The 19964-nt window shown below is 31.1% G+C and overlaps 1 protein-coding gene and 1 pseudogene across 1 annotated transcript; both read left to right on the top strand.

The window, feature by feature from the left end:
- The first annotated feature begins 205 nt into the window (after positions 1 to 205).
- On the top strand, positions 206 to 10274 carry LOC129322994 (LEAF RUST 10 DISEASE-RESISTANCE LOCUS RECEPTOR-LIKE PROTEIN KINASE-like 1.2). The gene is made up of 4 exons (XM_054969486.1): positions 206 to 1086; positions 7538 to 7570; positions 8407 to 8643; positions 9177 to 10274. Exons 1-4 carry the CDS (start codon positions 336 to 338, stop codon positions 10121 to 10123), a joined length of 1968 nt encoding a protein of 655 aa, XP_054825461.1. The 5' UTR covers positions 206 to 335; the 3' UTR covers positions 10124 to 10274.
- Positions 10275 to 15199: 4925 nt separating this feature from the next.
- LOC129322906 (LEAF RUST 10 DISEASE-RESISTANCE LOCUS RECEPTOR-LIKE PROTEIN KINASE-like 1.1) lies at positions 15200 to 19450 on the top strand (annotated as a pseudogene).
- The last annotated feature ends 514 nt before the right edge of the window (positions 19451 to 19964 follow it).

Here is a 19964-nt window from a genome sequence, read left to right as displayed (position 1 = left end):
TATTCTTTCTACGTTTTGTGTCCGCATCTTCTATAACCGTTCCATGGAATCTATGATTTCTATAGTGTCGTTTGGGACACCCGTTGGGTGTGAAAATTTTAGATTCCCATCAAATCTGAATATGATTAAAATTAAAACTTAAAAAGTGTAACTGATGACTCATAAGGCTACGAGGCAGTAAAGGTAGGCATACCATAACCATAACAGTCTGCCTGATCAGAGCCAGAGTCTTTAATTCGCAGGTCAACCGCCCCCGCCACCATTCTTTTTATTTATTCCCTTCTTAATTCCTCTTCTTCTTCGCCCCGGTTCGTCTTCTCTCTCTAAATTCCCAAATGAACCTAGCAACAGCCTTCGCCATCATCGTCTTCTCTGTTCTCATCAGAATCATCCTCTGTTCTGTCAATCCAAAGTTCCAAGCTTGCGAACCCAAAACCTGTGGAAACGGCCCCAACATAAGCTACCCCTTCCATCTCGTAGGTAGACAAGACCCCTTCTGCGGATTCCCTCGTTTTGACCTTATCTGTGCTCCCAATGGCTTCCCATCACTCAATCTCTCCAATACTCTGTACATCGTCGGGGAAATCTTCTACCGCAATAATTCTCTTCGAGTCTCCAACCCTAAATTACAAAGCTCCAATTCCAACAATTGTCTCTCTCCTTCAAACAACCTTACTCTTTACGGCGACAGGTTCGATTTCGCCCCGAACCAGACACAGTTGTTGCTGTTCTTCAATTGTGACACGTCGTCGCTGCCGGATGATATGAGAGAGAACAGGGTGGGGTGTTCGGAAGGGAACAGAACGAGGTCGGTGTTGGGTTTGGCGGTGGACGATGATGAGGAAAAGTTGAAGTATGCAAAGGATAATTGCAGAGGCGGCGAGGTGATGACGACGGTGGTGGAAAATGTGGAAGGAGGGATCGCAGAGGCGTTGGGAAGAGGGTTCGTGTTGAAGTCAGCGAACTGGACGGCGAGCAGGTGCGACGAATGCAAGAGAAGTGGAGGGAGGTGTGGCTTCGAATTTGAAGGGTATAGATTCAGGTGCTATTGCCCGGACGGCGATACTCATCGGAGCTGTCCTTCTGGTTTGTCTCTATTTCCCCTCTTTGTTTTCAATGCTCACTGCTGCATTTATAAGTTGATGAAAAGCAAGCCGTTAACCTGCAAATAAGAAATGCATTTATGTCGAAAATCATCAGAATCATGTTTGCATCAACTGAAAGCTAACATCAACGTTGCTGGACCCAAAAAAAAAAAAAAAAAACACTAACACTATCTTCAAGATTGAAAGATGATGTTTAAGAATGTTGCCTTGAAATTTTAAGAATATTTCTTTCCAAATCATAACACTTTACATTTACTCTTGATCTCCTACGGGGTCCTAGGTTGAAAAGCATGGGAAGCCTCCTTTACTTCTAATGTGAACCGTTCAAATTAATCTAAACGGTTGAAATTTAATATTTTTAATTTTTATTTTTAAAATAAAAAATGTAAAAATTATAAATTTGTTTAAGAAATATACTTATCAAATATTAAAATTTTTTAATAAGTTTACTGCTTTGTTCAGAGTATATTTATGATGTTTAAAATATATTTAAAAAGTTAATTTAAATTTTTAATATCAAATCTGGATTGTTAGATTGATAGTCATATTTATTAAAATTTTTACAATATATATATATATATATATATTTATTTAAAAATAAAAATTAAAAATAGTAAGTTTGAATGGTTCATATTAAATTTAGATGATCCAGATTTGTCTCTCCCTCGATGAAGGGATAGAGAAGGCTTCCCTCCGTTGAGGGAAGCCAACTCCAAAAACATTAGCATTTTTTTTTGTATTTATATTAGGCGATATAAACTTACTTAATGAGAGCTGTCGTAAATTGTGGCACTATATAATAGTTTAGTTGAATATTAGAAATTGTCATATAGCACCAAATTTCAAAAATTTAGAGGACATCATATATGACAAGTGTCACAATCATGAGGTTTGTTATGAATTTTTTAAGAATTGAATCTTGATAACTTTTAATTATCAATTAAATTAAATGATTATAGTCTGACATAATTATTGAGTAAATGAATTTAGGCAACTCATGAATCCCTTTTTCCCCCCTCTTGTAGATGTTGAGATTTAACCAAATACCAACAATTCAAAGATTGAAAAATAGACAGGACTTAACAAAGAGTGGCTGACCAATTTAATCTATTAGGGGCTAGCTGATTCAGATTGTAAGAGTTAAAATAGGAAATAGAGTAGTGATCAAGGATTTTTTTAATTAAAAAAATGCATGTTTACAGCTATTCAAATCACTAATAATCAATATATATATATATATATATATATGTTCCCTCCATTATGTGAATGCTCTTTCCCTCTTAAACAATTCTTAAAATAATCTTAAATGACTTTACCCCAATAAAAGCCGTTGACAACACCTACCAATAATAATTTGAATTATAATAGCCATATCAATATCAATATACGCAATAACATTTTTAATAAATCATACGATACATAAATCTTGAATAATATGCACTATATATCTTTTTTTTATACCAGCAATATGTTTTATATATCAAACTTCTAGTTAGTTTGATCTGTATAATTTATGGTCGATTTAGCCACTGCTTCATATCATTTTTTTTAATAAAGGGAAAATAGATTTTGTTAATTTTGAATATGCTTTTAGGTTGTATTTGAATAGATGAATTTTGATTTGAATTTTAAATTTAAAATCACATTTAAATTTTATATATTTAAAACCCTCTGCTTAGATAAGGGTAAATAAATTAATTAACCCTCAAACTCTTGGTTAAGTAGAACTATAGAATCTGAGCTCGTATGTTGCACAAATTATTTCTTTAACTTTTAAAAATGGTACAATCTAATTTTTATTGTTAGTAAAAGTTAACTTATAATGTTAATTGACTAAAAAATGATGGAAGAGAACCTCAAAAATTACAAAAAAAAGACAAAAAATTACAATAGAGAATCCAGAAATTACAGACAATGACTCCAAGAATTTTTGGGGTGCCTTTTTGTCATTTTTTGATTAATTAATAGTTAAAATTAACTTTTATTAATGGCAGTAGCTAGATTATATTATTTTTAAAAGTTGAGAAAATAATTTTTATAATAAATAAATTTAAGGTCTATTGTGCTATCAGGCCTCAAGTTTAGAAGGTAATTTACTCATTTATTCTTTAGATAATATTAAAAAATTCACACCAATATGAGTTCTTACTTGTGTGACTTGTTTAAAAACAGGATTGTTGTTGGGCAAAAAAAAGAAAGGATTGTTTGAAATATTTAGGTATTTAAAATTTTAAAAGAATTATAAATTTTATATCATTTTACTGTGGTGAGTTGTCAATGGACATTGGGATGTTTAATTGTGTTGTGAGAAAACTAAATATAATTATCCCTAAATTTTTTAAGGAAAAAATAATTTGTAGGTTTTTATAATTTTTCTCAATTTTAAATGAGGCCTTTACAATTTATTTTGTTTTAATTAAATTCTTATAGTTTAATTCATTTAATATGTTAATTCTTGAAAGATATAATCATTAACGAATGATTAAATTCTTCAAAATAAAAACTTTTTATAGTTTCTAAAAAATTTGATTTAATATTTTTAGCCAATAAAAATGGGAAAAGTTTGATTTGCTACAATGTTTATATAAATTTTCAGTTATAAAAATTATGTAATTAATTTTAAAATTATATAATATTTTAATTAAAATATAAGAGTTTTTAATTTTAATTTTTAAATAAAAAATTCAAGGATTTTTATTTTTAAAAATTAATAAACTAACATATCAAGATATAAAAGCTCTATTAAAATAATAAAATTACAAATACTTAATTTAAAATTGAAAAATTGGAAAAAAATTAGAGAACCCGTTAATTAATTTTTCAAACATAAAAGGTGTATTTGGTTGGAGGTTTTGGAGGGGAGGGGAGATGTCCCTCATTTGTTTAAGAATTCTTGGAAGGGAGGGGAGCCAAAATAACCCCTCCCCTCCCCTCTCCTCCCTTTATATTGCTTTCCTCAAAATTGAGTTTTTTTGGAGGGGAGCTAATTTTTAAATTATTTTACTTTTATCTATTTTTTAATATTTTAAATATACCTATAACTAAAATTTTTTTTACATTGAATTGTGCTTCATTCTCAAACCTTGACTGACATCATTGAATTTTTTTAAAAAAATTAGAATTCATCATATTCTATTATATATTTAAGGGAGTTATTTATTTTTTATAAAAAATTATTATCATTATAATTATTTGTTTAATTTTTATTCACATATTAACAATATGATAGCATGAGAGTGAATTTTTAAAAAATCATGCAATTTAAATTGAGGTGTAAAGTTATTTTCTACAAGGAATAATTAAAAAAATTAAGTTAATGTAAGGGATATAATAGTAAATTAGTTATTATCTTCCCTTCTAAACCAAACAAATGATCATTAAAAACCCCTCCCCTCCCCTCCCCTCTAAGTCTCTAACAAAATTAAATAAAGTAATATTAAAACTCTCTCCTTCTCTCTCCTCCCATCACCTCCCATCTCTTCAAACCAAACACACTTAGAGTGATGATTCTCTTTAAATATGTAACAAAGAGCAACAAAAACATAAACCGCATAGCGACATGAAGAACACTAGACAGAGGTAATAATGAAAGAATGAAGAAAGAAGCACCAAAACAAAAGGCACAAAGCAAGGTTTGGACAAGTGAGTAATGTAAATCTACTCATTCAATGATTATCATACATAACATGATAACAATTGTTCTATTTAATTAAATAATTATAAAAAATTTATTATATAATATTTAGAAAGTATTAAATTTTAAATTTTTGGAAGGAACAACATACGAAAGGTATGTGCTAATATGAAAAGTTATTTTAAAATTTTGAAAGAAAATATATCTTAATAATTTTTTAAGCGTTGATGAAATCCAATAACTATAATTAAAATACTCATTAATTCAGTTGACTTAGACTACACACCAAATTCAAGTCACAATAAAATGGAGACTGCAAACAGAGGGTATATTCATTGTGCATATTACAATCTTCCATCATCATGCTAGCCAATGATGATCCATCATGAAATGATCCCTTTTACTTTAAGGGTGCTCAAAACTAATTCAAATCAATTACATCAAACCAAATCGACATAAACCGATCAAAATCGATTATAAATAAGGTTTGGTTTGGTTTTTTTTTTTTGACAAAGCAATTAGTTATGTTTGGTTTAATTTTTTGCTTATGAAAACTTGAACTAAATAAAACTAAGTCTTATTATATTTATTATATATATTTTTATAAATTTGTCTAAGTTTTTTACCTTCTCCAAGTTTAGTCATTTGTAAATCATTTATAAAAATATGTCACAATTTGATAAATTTTATCCATAATTGTTTATGATAATTTTTAAATTTTATAATCAGGTGTTTTAAATATAATATATTAATTTTTAATAATTAAAATATGCTAATTAATTGTTAAAAATAATTCTTCAATACTCAAGCAATTTTTCACTGCAAATGACAATGAATAGTGATCAATCATCAATGAACATGAATATATATTGGTGATTATGAAGAATATCTCAAAAATAAAAAAGTTCAAATTTGATCTAAACGTAAGCTAAACTGAATTAAACTACTAAAAAACCAAATAAAAAAATAAAAGACAAAAAAAAAACTTAATAAGTCCTTAACTGTAATAAATTGATTGGTTTGGTTTGATTTAGTTTTTGTTCAAAATCAAGTCTTGAGAACACATTTACTTCCCTTTTTCTTATTATGACATCGTGCATATTTGTTTTTGGCCACCTTAAAATCGTAAATGTCGAACAAAACATGCATACAGAGGTAAAATGATTATGGTGCCAGTCAATTACGGTGTCATGTGATTGAAAACTGGTGTGTGAAAATTTCTCGTGTGCTTCAGTTATTTGAAAATTGAATCGTTTGACCTGCGGTGGTTTTAAAAGCAGGCTTAATTTTTCACGTTTGAATATATTTAAACTTTTTCACCGATATAAAAAATTAGGAAATGAAAAGAATAACATGGAAATTTACTATGTAGATAGTTGAGGTCACTGGTCAACTTGTCACTCGTTAACATCTTAGAGCGCAAGGTTTGAAATCTCAATTCATTTTATATGATTGAGCATTATAATAATACTAGTTTAAGTTTTGTTTTATGATACTCACATTCATCTTTAGCTGTTAGGTGACGTCTTTTGCTTCATGATCTTTCAATTGATCCTTCTTATAATCATCATTTACCTTTTTTTTTTTAAAAAAAAAGTTGGTCTCTTTGTCTTTACTTATATTATTACTATTTTTATTCAACTTATGATATCAGTTAAACAAGTGTTGATTTTCAACGCTAAACAGCTATATCTTGACTTTGTGACAAAGAAAGATGTGTTATTTGTATAATTAATTGGCTAATCGTAAATTGGTTTTTTGACCCTTTCAAACTAAAGGGGGGAAAAAAAACAAAACAGTCCTTGTTTACTTCTCGTGAAAATTACATGGGAAAATATAATAGTAGATCCCTTTATTGTGCATATGTTTTGTTTTTAATCCTTATAATTTTATTTTCACATATTCATTCTCTTTAATTTGACTTGTTAGACATGCATATAATGACTATGAGTTGATACTAATAGGATTAATTTTACTGTAACTCTCTCAATGATTTTGTTGGTGTGGTAAAAATATGTTGACATTGAAATAAATTTATGAGGTATAATTAAAAATAAAAGGAAAAAAGGTTTTCTTTTATATTTGGCTTAATTAAACAAAATGTACGTGAAAGACAAATGTGAAATTATGTATATGTCAGCAAATGAGTTAAAAAGTTATGCACACGTTAATAAAATTAACTCAATTGGTATTCAATTTCAACCCATGATCCTTGTCTATTTCTAAAACTAAAATAACATTATTAAACCGTTGATGTATTCAAACCAATAAAAAACTAAAATATAATAAAGTTAGATAATCCAAAAGGAATTTAAAATGATGTTTTGATCTAATGGGACGTTTTCCCAGTTTGAAAAATTAGCACAAGTTAGGTCCAAATCTCTGACATATTATTAGTAGAAGATTCCAGCCGCAAAATTTTCAAACTAAAAGCTAATTAGGTCCACATCTATGGGCTTATCCATATCTATATTTTTAAATAAGTAACAGAAAATTGTATTATTCATAGAATACAACTCATATCCATTGGCTTGTGGCTGATGTACTCATTCATGTAATTTGTTATTCTAATAAGGCAGCTGTGTCGTGTAAGTCATGTTATTTATATAATTAATGAAGAATGCAGTTTGTGAGAAATTCTATATTTTATATCAAATATGAAGTTGATATTGATGATATGGTGATGGCGGTAATTTGAATCCTGGAGCGTTTTGATTGATAGGAGACTGATATTTTTATTTCTGAAACAGTTGAGTCTCCAATTTTAATGGATTCATTTAATTAACTTGTGGTGCAGAGAATCGGGTGAATAAGCTGCCATTGAGATTAGGTAATTACCTTATCAACTTACAACACGACTCTCTCTTTTACGCCATCAGTTTCACTTTCTGATATTAAACATAAAAGTTCAGTTCTCTAAATACATTTTTTTTATATAAACTTCAAAAAATACCTTCTCATTTAATAAGGGAGAAAGATAAAGATATATATATATATATATATATATTATAATATATATTTTAAGGAGTGTAATCATAATTCATAAGTGGTAATTTTAAAATAAGCTCATTGATCAATTATTATTTTTCTCAAAACATATACACTCTTTCTTGTCCATGATATATGACACTTCTAACATATACTTTTTATGGTTCCTAATATAGAGCGCTTATTAGAAGATTTTTTTATTATTAATATAAGATAGTTGATAAAATATTAATTACATTTTTATAATATTATTTATATTTAAACTCATTAATCATGAGAGAGAATGAGATGCAATTTTAATTTTATTTATTTATTTTATTTTTAAATAAAGTTAATGATTTAACTACTTTTTTTTATTTCAATAAGTTAATTAAAGTGTTTTATAATGAGAATTGAAAGGAGTATTTAACATATAAATAAAATTCCATTTTTTCCTTTTTCACAACTAATATCTATAATTTCCATGCATAATTTCTCAACTCATGTTACTAATACAAGCGTAGAAATGAGGAGATATTTTTTATAACTATAAAATGTGGAGTGACATAGTTTATGGAAAATGTTTTTTTTTTTCAACATATAGAAAATATTCTATATCGATTATCCAAAAAAATGAAAAAAGAAAATAGTCTAGAGCATAGAGTAGCGGGATTATGTACAGATATTGTCAATGGACAGGATTAGGGATTGGAATCCCGTTGGTGATAACGATTGGGATGATCGTATGGTGGCGGTGGAAAAGAAAATCCGAGGATTCAGATTCAATTAACATATACGGTGGTCATTCCCGCTTTGAGGGCAGCAATGTGTACTTTGGAGTCCCTGTTTTCTCGTATTCGGAGCTCGAAGCAGCTACCAACAATTTTGACCCGACCCGAGAACTCGGAGACGGTGGCTTTGGCACTGTCTACTACGGTAACCTTACCTTGCTCCTATTCTTATTCATGGGCTTAGGTTCATGCAGTCGCATCTTTTATGATCTTGTCAGTTTATTTGTATTGGGGAAAAATGAATTATGAATTAATTAATTCAAAATATCGGAGGATAAGAAATTGCATATACTAACGACAAGAAGTCTCATATTTGCAAATAAAGAATGAAAATAAATAACGCTTATAATATATTTTTTTAAAATCAATAATGGGATATTGTTGGGTGGGTTTGGATTTGGAGTGTCTATGATTCTAATGCCCCAAAAGAATTAGATGAGATTAAAAACTGAGATTTTTGACATTAGAAAGTACAAAGACACCAAAATTCGGTTTCGTGGGGCGGGCAAGCCAAATGTTTAAACTTCTAATCCTCCTGACGTGGCAAAAAAACACACTTTTCAAGTTATGAAAAGTTAAATTGTAATTGAAAAACCTGATGGTGATAGTAGTCTTTATAATAGTTTGTAGCTTCTTAAGTTATTGTATGATAGTTTTTTTTTGAATGATATTAATCAGGTAAACTTGAAGATGAACGTGAAGTTGCAGTGAAACGCCTATACGAGCAAAACTATAGACAAGTAGAACACTTCATTAATGAAGTCAAGATCCTCACTCGCCTACACCACAAAAACCTCGTCTCTCTCTATGGCTGCACCTCTCACCATAGTCGTGAGCTCCTCCTTGTCTATGAATTTATCCCAAACGGCACTGTCGCTCATCACCTCCACCTTCACAGAGACCCAAAAAAGCCCACCGTTTTACCATGGTCCACTCGCATGAAAATCGCTGTCCAAACGGCAAGAGCATTGGTCTACCTCCACGCTTCCGACATCATCCACCGCGACATCAAAACCAACAACATTCTCCTCGACGAAGGCTTCAATGTCAAGGTTGCAGATTTTGGACTCTCGAGGTTGTTCCCTGACAATGTTACTCATGTTTTCACTGCTCCTCAAGGGACACCAGGTTATCTGGATCCTGAATACCATCAATGTTATCAGCTCACGAGCAAGAGCGATGTTTATAGTTTTGGAGTTGTGCTCATCGAGCTCATAACATCAATGGCAGCGGTCGACATGAGCCGAGATTCGGACTCGATTAACTTGTCGAGTTTAGCAGTGAGGAAGATTCAGAGGAGTGAGCTGAGTGAGTTGGTGGATCCTTCTCTTGGGTTTGAGACTGATGGGGAAGTGGAGAGGATGGTGGTTCTGGTGGCTCAGTTGGCGTTTCGGTGTTTACAGAATAACAAGGAATGGAGACCTTCCATGGAGGAGGTGTTGGAGACGTTGGAGAGGATTCAAAGTGGGAGTGATCTAGTACAGGATGCCCCACGATTGCCTCCAGAATCGCCCAATTGGGATGAGGTTGGCTTGTTGAGGAACATGAAGCCACCACCTCGTTCTCCAAACAGTGTTGCTGATAAATGGGGAAGTGAATCTACAACGCCTGGTGTCAGTGGTTAAGCAAGTGTTCATATTAGGTTCTCTGTATAATATAATACAAATACGGTAAGTTTATAAATTTTTACATGTTAATATTGCACGATCAAGTATTCAATTTCCCCCAAACATTGTATTTTGATAAGAATATAATCTAATGACAAGTTTTTAATTATCACCCTCCTTGATATTAGTTGTAGCGTTTGTAGATGAGTGAGATATGGTTTATAGGTGATGTGATTATTGTATTATTTAGCAAATTGTGATCATGTAATTGTGGCTGAGGTAATATTAACAATTAGAATTAACAGTCATTTTTGTCTCACAATTTTATTCAAAAAATCACTAACATTCTAAAATCAATAATGAGTTAATTTTGTCTCTCAACATTAGAAATTCATTGCCCCATACCCCTGACATTATTTGGTTGTCTTCTCTCGCTATCTGGATATCATATTTGAATTTTTTTTAATATTTTTTATTATAAAATATTCCCACCTTCCTCCCTACTCTCCTCTCCTCTCTCTCCTTCATTCCCTCTCTCTTTGACTCCATCCTGCAATGAGAGTTAAAGAACTGCCAAGCCACCATGAGCCCATGACACAGAACACGGTGGCGTTTCTAGCGTTCTGCCTTATTGCTCTTGGCATCGGTGGCATTGGGTATGTTAACGGGTTTCCAAAATTCAAACAGTCAATTGTAGCTTCATTTAGTCTGAGTGGAGGACACGTGGCAAGTGCAAGCAAAGATTCTCAAGTTTATGTGTGGAAGTACGAGAAGCCTCAACAAGGAGGCAATAACACAAAAGCAAGAGCATTAGTCATGACTCGGGCTTTTGAGAGCTTCTCCTATTAGGCTGTTTCTGTGGCAATGCCTTGGCTTTTCACCATCAAAAGCAATCCCCCTCTAGCCAACAAGAAGACTTCCAAATGCTTTTCCGATGATAACAAGAAGAGAGGTAATCTCCCCCCTCTTCCCAACAACAAGAAATCAGATCATTTCACCTCAAATCAACTTAACGCAGCTGCTGATTCACTGCCCTACAATGACATTGTTGCCTCTTCCTCCCAAGAAAAATATCACCTACGATGCAAATAGCTCCAAAAGTACTGATAACAACGATAATACTGGTTGCACTGCCACCGAAAGTGGCCTGGATGATTGCCAAGAAGTGGATCCTACAACCATATCTCAAACACAGTCGATTGTTGGCTTCATATTTAGCGAGCTCAACGAGGCAAGATGATACATTCGAAAGAAAGGAGGGAATGAAGGAGCGGGAGGAGACACTAAAAAAAAATGGCTTTTGACGACAATTTTTAGAAGAGACAAAAAAAATAGTCACTAAAGGTCTACTTTTGGTGTCAAAAATAAAAAATCATTTTAAAAATAGACCTTTGACGGTGACATTTAATTTTTGCTACTAAAAATACTTTTTGCTATAACAAATGCCAAAAGAATTTTCATAAAAAAATTAAAAATATTTTTTATAATTACTTTTAGTGGTGAAAAATGTCGCCGCCAAAAGTATTTTCATAAAAAAATAATTAAAAAATTTAAAATAATTTTTGTAATTACTGTGGCCGTCAAAAGTATTTTTATAAAAAAATAATTAAAAAATTAAAAATAATTTTTCCAATTATTTTTTAATTGTTTAATTATTTTATAATTCATAAAAAATAATTAAAAAACTAAAAAATATTTTGTAAATACTTTTAGTGGCAAAATTTTGCCACTAAAAGTATTTATATATAGAATGAGAAATAAATAACAATAGAATGTTAAAGTTATATATAAACATTAGAATGTTAAAATTATATAGATATTGTAAGATGCAAATGGCATTACAGACTACTTAATACATTATGCACCTGATACTTGGCTTAGTAGACAAATGGTGTCTACTTCATTTGTTGAGCTTTACTTTTTATTGTTACTTGATTATTTAAATAAGATGCTCCATATTTGATGGTTATTTAAAATAAGCAATAAATAAAATAGGTTGAGAATACTTAATAGTTTTTTAAATTATGGATGAAATTATGTATAAACTTATTAAAATTTGTTTATTTTAAATTGTATAGTTGTTAAAAAGTATTTCCTAATAACTTTAAATTGACTCTGTTAAAGAGACTTTAATAGAAGTCTAAACTAATTTAGATAATGTCAAAATAAGATTCATTCTATTTTGATTATAAGTATCCACTTAAATTTTTAACTTGGAGTTTTTTGTATTTAGCATCTACTTTGAGTTTATCACATATTCACCCATTTTCTATCACAAAGATAATAAAAAAATAATTTTCCAAAATGACTATCAATAAAATTTACATGATTAAAATAAATTTTTTATTAAAATATTTTTAAGATAATTGAAAAATTATAGATAAAATTTATTTTAATAAAAGAAGGGGAAGCATTTAACTTGGGAGAAGATAAAAGTTTAATAATTTATTTATTAATTTTTGGGAACAATATGGAAAAAAAGTAAAATATATTTAATGTAAACTAATATAATACATACTTATAGATAAATTATATACTTAATTATTTTTATTAAAAAAAAAAATAAAATTTAAAAATTGGTAAAAAAATTATAAGAAAATTATTTAATATTTAAAAATTATTTCATTTTAAGTTCATTTTCCTAACAAAAATAATATTTTATTAAAAAAATAATACACACACACACTCATAGAAATTACTTTAACATATTAATAAATGAAAATAAAATAAAATATATATGTATATATTTTTAATAATATATTATGTGATATATGTGTATATAATTAAATAATATATATTTAATTTTATATAAAATAACTGCAGGTGTATTTTAACTCAAACTAACAACAAAGGAGGACTTAAAGCTTGGGAAGGATGGAGGTTAAGGGCTCAAATCTTGATTTAAGCATATTTCACAATTCACAATGAATATGTGATGTGGCATGTGATGGCAATATAGTGTGACATGGCGCACACATGGTGGGGTGATGTGGTGCACACATGGCAGGGTGATATGGCATGTGCCGTGGCACTAGGAGGTGCACACGTTGTAGGTGATATGACATAAGATATCAGATGACGTGGCACAAGGAGGCGTTGATGTGGCATGAGATGACTTTTTTATTTTTTTTAAAAGTTGACTTTTGGTGGTGGCAAAAAGTCACCGCTAAAGGTTTTTAGGGGTGACTTTTTGCCATTAAAGGGACACCACTAAAAGTTTTGTCACTAATAGTTTTTAGCAGCAACAAACATGATTGTTGTCAAAAGTATACTTTTAGCGGTGATAATTGTCACCGCCAAAGGTAAACTTTTAGCGGCAAAAAATTTTGATAGTGATAATTAGGTATACTTTATTAGCGATAAGACTTTTGGTGGCGATCCTTTAGCGACAAAAAATTGCCGCTAAAAATTTTTTTTAACGGCAAAAAGTCACTACTAAGAACCTTTAATGGTGACTTTTAGACTTTTGGCCACGACTTTTTGTCACCGCCAAAAGTCATTTTTTTAGTGAGAGAGGGAATATTTTATAATAAAAAATATTTAAAAAATTTAAATGTGAGACCTATATAATGAGAGAAGACAGTCAATCAATGCTAGGGGTATGAGGCAATGCTTTTTTAATGTTGAGAGATATAATTGATCCATAGTTGAGTTTTTGATACTCATTGACTTTTGGGATAAAGTTAAATGATACAAATAACTCTTAACCCTAATAATTATATGTGTTCAAAAGAAAACAAATTAAATATCTTATACACCATCAGTTCAATATTATAAGGTATTTTTAATTGAATTGGGCTCGTCAAAGAGCTAGTTAAGCTATCTTTAAAATTACACATTTTTTTTATATTTACTCCTATTTAATTAGAAGATATTATTAATTACACCCTTAAAGTAGTTTTGAAAAATATCATTAATTACATATTAAAATACTCAAAATGTGTTATATTTTAAACATCTTTTATATGAAAAAATGCCTTATATTTTTGGATTAATATTCTTTTAGGCATTATTGGGGTGTTACTCATAGATAATTTATGGTGCAAAATGTTATTGCAGAAACAAACTCATAGATAATTTAATGCAGAAACAAAATTTCAACAGATTAGCTATGTCTCCAATTATATAAAATAAACTTTTATTGTAGAAACAAAATTTAGAAACGATTTTTATTTGGGTTAAGTAGCAAATTCACATCTAAAATATAAATCTAGAAGCTTCTAAAACTCTAAAATTATTTTTGGTATACTATTTTTTTTAATTTTTTAAAATGATACAATCTGACTATTAACAAAAGTTAATTTTCACCGTTAATTAATCAAATCTAAAAATCACAATAAAGGATTCAAAAATTATAGGCAAGGACACAAAAAATTATAGAAAATAAACAAGAAAATTTTATTGGCCATTTTTATAATTTTTTATGTTCTTTTCTATTATTTTTTAGTCAATTAATAATCAAAATTAACTTTTTGTTTATGGTATGAATTATATTATATTATTTTTAAAAATTCAAATGGAATGTTGCATCAAAAATAAATTTAAAATGTGAAATATTTTTGAACCTATAGTTCAGAGGTCAATTTATTTTATATCCTCTTTATTTTAGTAAAAAATATTTAAAAAATTATATTTAAAAATCATTTTCTTAAAGGAGAAACAAATCAAGCAGGAAAATTCAGAATTTATTAATCGAAGGATCGAGGAAGAATAATACTGCTGAAAAATGTAGGTCCCACACTTCGATTCATCGTTTTACCGCTTTTAGTTTTTCTCTCCCTTCACAACCATGTTCAAAGCCTTTGGGATTTGCTCAACCTTGTTCGTCAGCAGTTTCCGCTGGTGTCAATTTCACATTATTAAGCTGGGCACACAGTGTTTGAATTGTGCCTGAGGTGGAAGATTCAGAAACATCATAATCTTGAATTTAATGACTCTGCGCCATAGTCATGTGCGTGCACCTTCCGACGCGTACTCTCTTTGACCCATTCCATGCCAGCAAAAATCAGTGTGAACCCTCTTTCTAACTAGAATCATGACCTGTATATCAAGCAATGAGATGATAGTTAAGGATTTGGCTTGATCGCTGCTCTGCATCATTTGATATGTTAGATTTCCATTAATAATGTAAGATTCAATGTTACAATTTTAACTATTGAGATTGCAGATACTGTCCTCGCTAGAACAGGGCAACGAATTTTTAGCACAAGTTAATTTAGGGTAACCAATTGCTTCATCTTTAATTCTCTGTTTCATTTCTCCTTCTTTTACAAATTCATGACACCTGTCCTATTATACTCCTCATACGAAAATAGAAAGCTGATTTTTTTTTGGGGAGAGAGGCGTGCAGGAACAATTTTCAACAGTTTACTTTCACTTTCTATTGTAGACGCACTGGGCATGGTAGTTCCACTTCCAATATCGATATCTTTGTCGTCCATTGGCCGGTTTGACAAAGCCATATTGGAAGGAAAAAGTTACAGCTTGAATTTGATTGTTTTAACACCAGCTTTGAAAATGTGAGATTTTTGAAGGGTCCAGAATTCAATAGGCCGACTTGGAAAGTTTATCTAGGCTTGCTGGAATGATCAACATAACTTTATAAAGCGCTATTTCCTACCCGAACTCTTGTTTTCTTTCAGGCCTCTTTGCCCAAGTCAACTTTCGCCATCAAAAAGTTCAAGCAGGAACTGTGGGTTATGTACTGGGGAGAAGGTGGAAACATTATCTGAACTTAATTATTATTAGAGTATGAGGCTCTTGTTTGAGCCCTTAATTGTTTTGCTCAAAAAGCAGGGAATCATGGCTCTGGCTTTCTATTTTCGTTTCCTCTTGATTTCTCTATTTTTAGTTCTTTCAGCGAGGAATGGAAATGCGAGGCATGATAAGTGTCCTAGATCATTTAATTGCAGAGAGCTTGGGAGGCTCCAGTTCCCTTTCACCAAGCCAGAATTGCCGGATTGTGGCTTGATGGTCGTACATAATTGCGATGATTCAAATCCTTCTTCAAATAAAATGATTGAGCTAAAGAAGAATGGAACACCTTTTTTGCAGCTTAACGGTATCTTTCTGCAGCAAAATATGATTACTGTTTTTGACCAAGATCTACACGATCATTTGGAATCCAATGGTTCTTGCGAAGCCTTCAACAACAATATCTCAATTCCTGCAAGTTCTCCTTTGATTTCTTTTGATATTAAATACAACATAACCCTGTTTAAATGCAACCACAAGCTCAATATCAGCGCCCTCAATGGTTTTATTAGGCATAGGTGTGCGAGCTTTGATATTTATCATTACAGTGTACTCTCTGATCTTAGTCCTGACCAAAAAAGCCGTTTCTCAGCATGTTCAACTCTTGTGCTTCCAAAAAAAGACCTGCCTGATAGCTCAGACCTTCAATCGTTCTTATCTGCTCAAATGACTCTGGAGGTACGATTATCTGATGCTTGTGATAAGTGTCACAACCACAGAGGCCACTGTCAACTTGACAGCCACAATAACTTTTTCTGCATTCAAGGTACACTCCAAAAACAATCCATTTATATATTCTTTGTAAATGATGGGTTCTATATGTTTTATGAGTCTCTAATGTGACCTACTAATTCTGAGGATAAGTGAGATTGTCATGGATGATTTTTAGTATTGTCCTTCACATGGTTGTACCAACTGTTGTCTTCAATTTACTAATATGCAATTTTTTCTTCTGAATGCTTCGTGATTTTCTTTGTAATCTATGTAAAAGGCTGACCTATCTTGCTTCTTCATTATATATTTGATACTCTTATTCCTTAGTGTGACAACTGGAGATAGTCAGCTATGCCATTATGCTTCTCTGTTCTCCATCGATCCCTTGAACTCCTTTCCTTACCTTCCCCACCTAACTCACAATCACATCTTAAAATTTTTGTCTCTCAAATAGGTTGTCTTATGCTTTGTGGTTGTTTTAGTTTTAACTTCAAATTATGTCTTCTTTTGATTGCAGCTGCACCTGGTAGGAGTAAACTTTGGAAGTTGGCACTGGGTGTCGGGTTAGGTAATAAACAATTTTTTTATTCATTTTCAGCTGTTAGTCTTCAAATTGAATCATTCTCTTGTGTTAAAACTTATCCTCTTCCAATTTTGTTTCAAGGAAATCCATCTTTGTTTCTATCTTTGAAATATTTTGGACGTGATCCTTCTCTTAGGTTTTTTTTGATTAATATATGTTTTCTCTGGTTGTAATTTTATGTTTTTATCCCCTTCTTTTTCCAGAAGATGTTGAATTAGAGTTCATAATTTAAGAGAGTGAGTTAGTCATTCCTTCAGTTAATGACATGCACATTCTCAGCTAATCAACTTAAAATAACACCATTATCGAACTTCCAAGATGATCTTCTATGATTTTTTTTCATTACTTACTCTTAATTTAAAAAGTATCGTGCTAAAAGTGGGAGCTTCTCACTTGCAGGTTTATTTGTCGGACTTCTAGGCATTTTGACATGTTGGTGGCTATTAAGGCAGTATTACAGACGAAAATATTCATCTTCAGATGTCCAATTGCAATTAACAAGCCATAATACCATTGATCGGTACTTCAATGCAAACCCAGAAAGGGGCAGAACCTACTTGGGGGTACCCCTCTTCTCGTACAAAGAGCTTGAAAAAGCAACAAATAACTTCGATCATTCAGGAGAATTGGGAAATGGAGGCTTTGGCTCTGTTTACTATGGTAATTCACTTGCGATTTTCTTTCCTCTAAAACATATAGATTTTAGCTTGTCTTCCTCTGGGAAGGGAAGGTTATTTTGATTTCTTGGCTATACTATCTTATAGGAGAAAGGATGAGAGATCATGTATGAGGAGGAAAGAGAAATTTTAGAGGTTTTTCAGATATGCAAAGCTATTTTCTATTCTATATAGTTTCTCTAATTAAGGGCAGAGGGTTTTGTCCAAGATTTTTTTGATCAGCAGTCCAAGAAAAAATAAGGGCATTGGAATATTTAAATGTACATGTCTTGTGATATAATTATTTGTACTAGTATAGGAATAATTCTATGTAGTACTTCAAGTTGGTCCTCTCTTATGCACACTAAATCAATATGTCTATTTAGCTCCGAAGGCAAAGATGCAATAGAAATATAGAGTAAATGAGATGCACATGATTAGGTCCTTTTAAAAACATTTGACATCTTGTTCATAACTCGTGCTTTGGTTTTACATAACCAGGAAAACTTCAAGATGGACGTGAAGTTGCAGTTAAGCGTCTATATGACCACAACTATCGAAGAGTAGAACAATTCATGAATGAAATTGAGATACTAACTCGCTTACGCCATCAAAACCTAGTGTCCCTTTATGGTTGCACATCTTGCCATAGTCACGAGCTCCTCCTCGTTTATGAGTACATTCCAAACAAAACAGTTTCTTGTCATCTCCATGGTGAACTAGCATATTGTGGTTTACTACCATGGCCTAGAAGAATCAAGATTGCTATAGAAACTGCAACTGCATTGGCTTTTCTCCATGCTTCTGATACCATTCATCGAGATGTCAAAACTAACAATATCCTTCTTGACAACAACTTCTCTGTAAAGGTTGCAGATTTTGGGCTTTCAAGGTTGTTTCCAGATGATGTTACTCATGTTTCCACAGCTCCACAAGGAACCCCTGGTTATGTTGACCCATTATCACCATTGTTATCAGCTTACCAATAAAAGTGATGTATATAGTTTTGGAGTTGTTCTAATTGAGTTGATATCTTCTATGCCAGCTATTGATATGACTAGGCCTAGAGATGAGATAAATCTAGCAAATCTAGCAATAAATAAGATTCAAAAAAGTGAATTTGGCAAGTTGGTGGATCCTTCTCTTGGTTTTGAGTCAAATAAAGAAGTGAAGAGGATGATAGTTTCAGTGGCAGAGTTGGCTTTTCAATGTTTACAAAGGGACAAGGAATTGAGACCTTCCATGGATGAGGTTGTGGAGATTTTAAAAAGAATTGAGAGTGGGAATAAGGAGGTTGATTATCTTGAAGAAGTGGATAGTCATTGTGCTGTTAGTATATTATATAGTGGTCCTATTCATCCACCATCACCACCTTCACCAGACTGTGTTGAGACTGGATTGCTGAAAAGTATGAAATCATTGTCCTCACCTAAAGCTGTTACTGATAAATGGCATAGTGAGTCAACCACAACATATGGGAGTGTCTAATAATCAACTATCAAGTTCTATTGAAGATTGACTTGTACTTCATATCACAGTGATGGCAAAAGTTGAGGGCTTTTTTTTTTTTTAGGGCCAAGTTGAGGGCATTAGTATAAATGAAAAATTTGAAGGTAGATTCTATTTATCAGAGATTACTAGATTAAGATAATTGTACAAAATAATATGTAAATATGTTTTTTATGTACATATATATATATATATATATATAATAATATTATTTGAGATGTGTGTATATGTATCATTGATTTTAGTTTTTATTAATGTGAACATTGATTTTTTCCTTCCTTCTTTCATTAAATGAAGGTAAAACATAATTATTGGTTCTTATAATTTTATCTAGTTTTGCTTTTCATTTTTGTAGTTTTTTTAGTATTTTTAGTCTTTATAGTTTTAGAAAGATTGGATAACATTTGTTTCTCAAGTCTCTATAATTTAATGTTTTCAGTCCCTATAATAACAAAAAATACTGAAAAAAAAATCATAAGCTCTAAAAGAAAAATATGATAAAATTACAAGAACCAATGATTATATTAGTCCTTAAATAAATACTTTGTCCTAGACTTGTAGATCAGCCTAAAAAAAACTTGGCCAGGAAATGTTGGGCTAAAAAAGATCATAACAAAATAGCCAAGATCAAAGTAAGCCTTGC

The sequence above is a fragment of the Prosopis cineraria genome, unplaced genomic scaffold (genome assembly GCF_029017545.1).
Source record: "Prosopis cineraria cultivar Desert tree isolate PC_DT_omini unplaced genomic scaffold, ASM2901754v1 PC10, whole genome shotgun sequence".
NCBI lineage: Eukaryota > Viridiplantae > Streptophyta > Magnoliopsida > Fabales > Fabaceae > Prosopis > Prosopis cineraria.
Note: the sequence above shows the minus strand (reverse complement) of the source record. Positions and strands in the feature narration are given on the sequence as shown.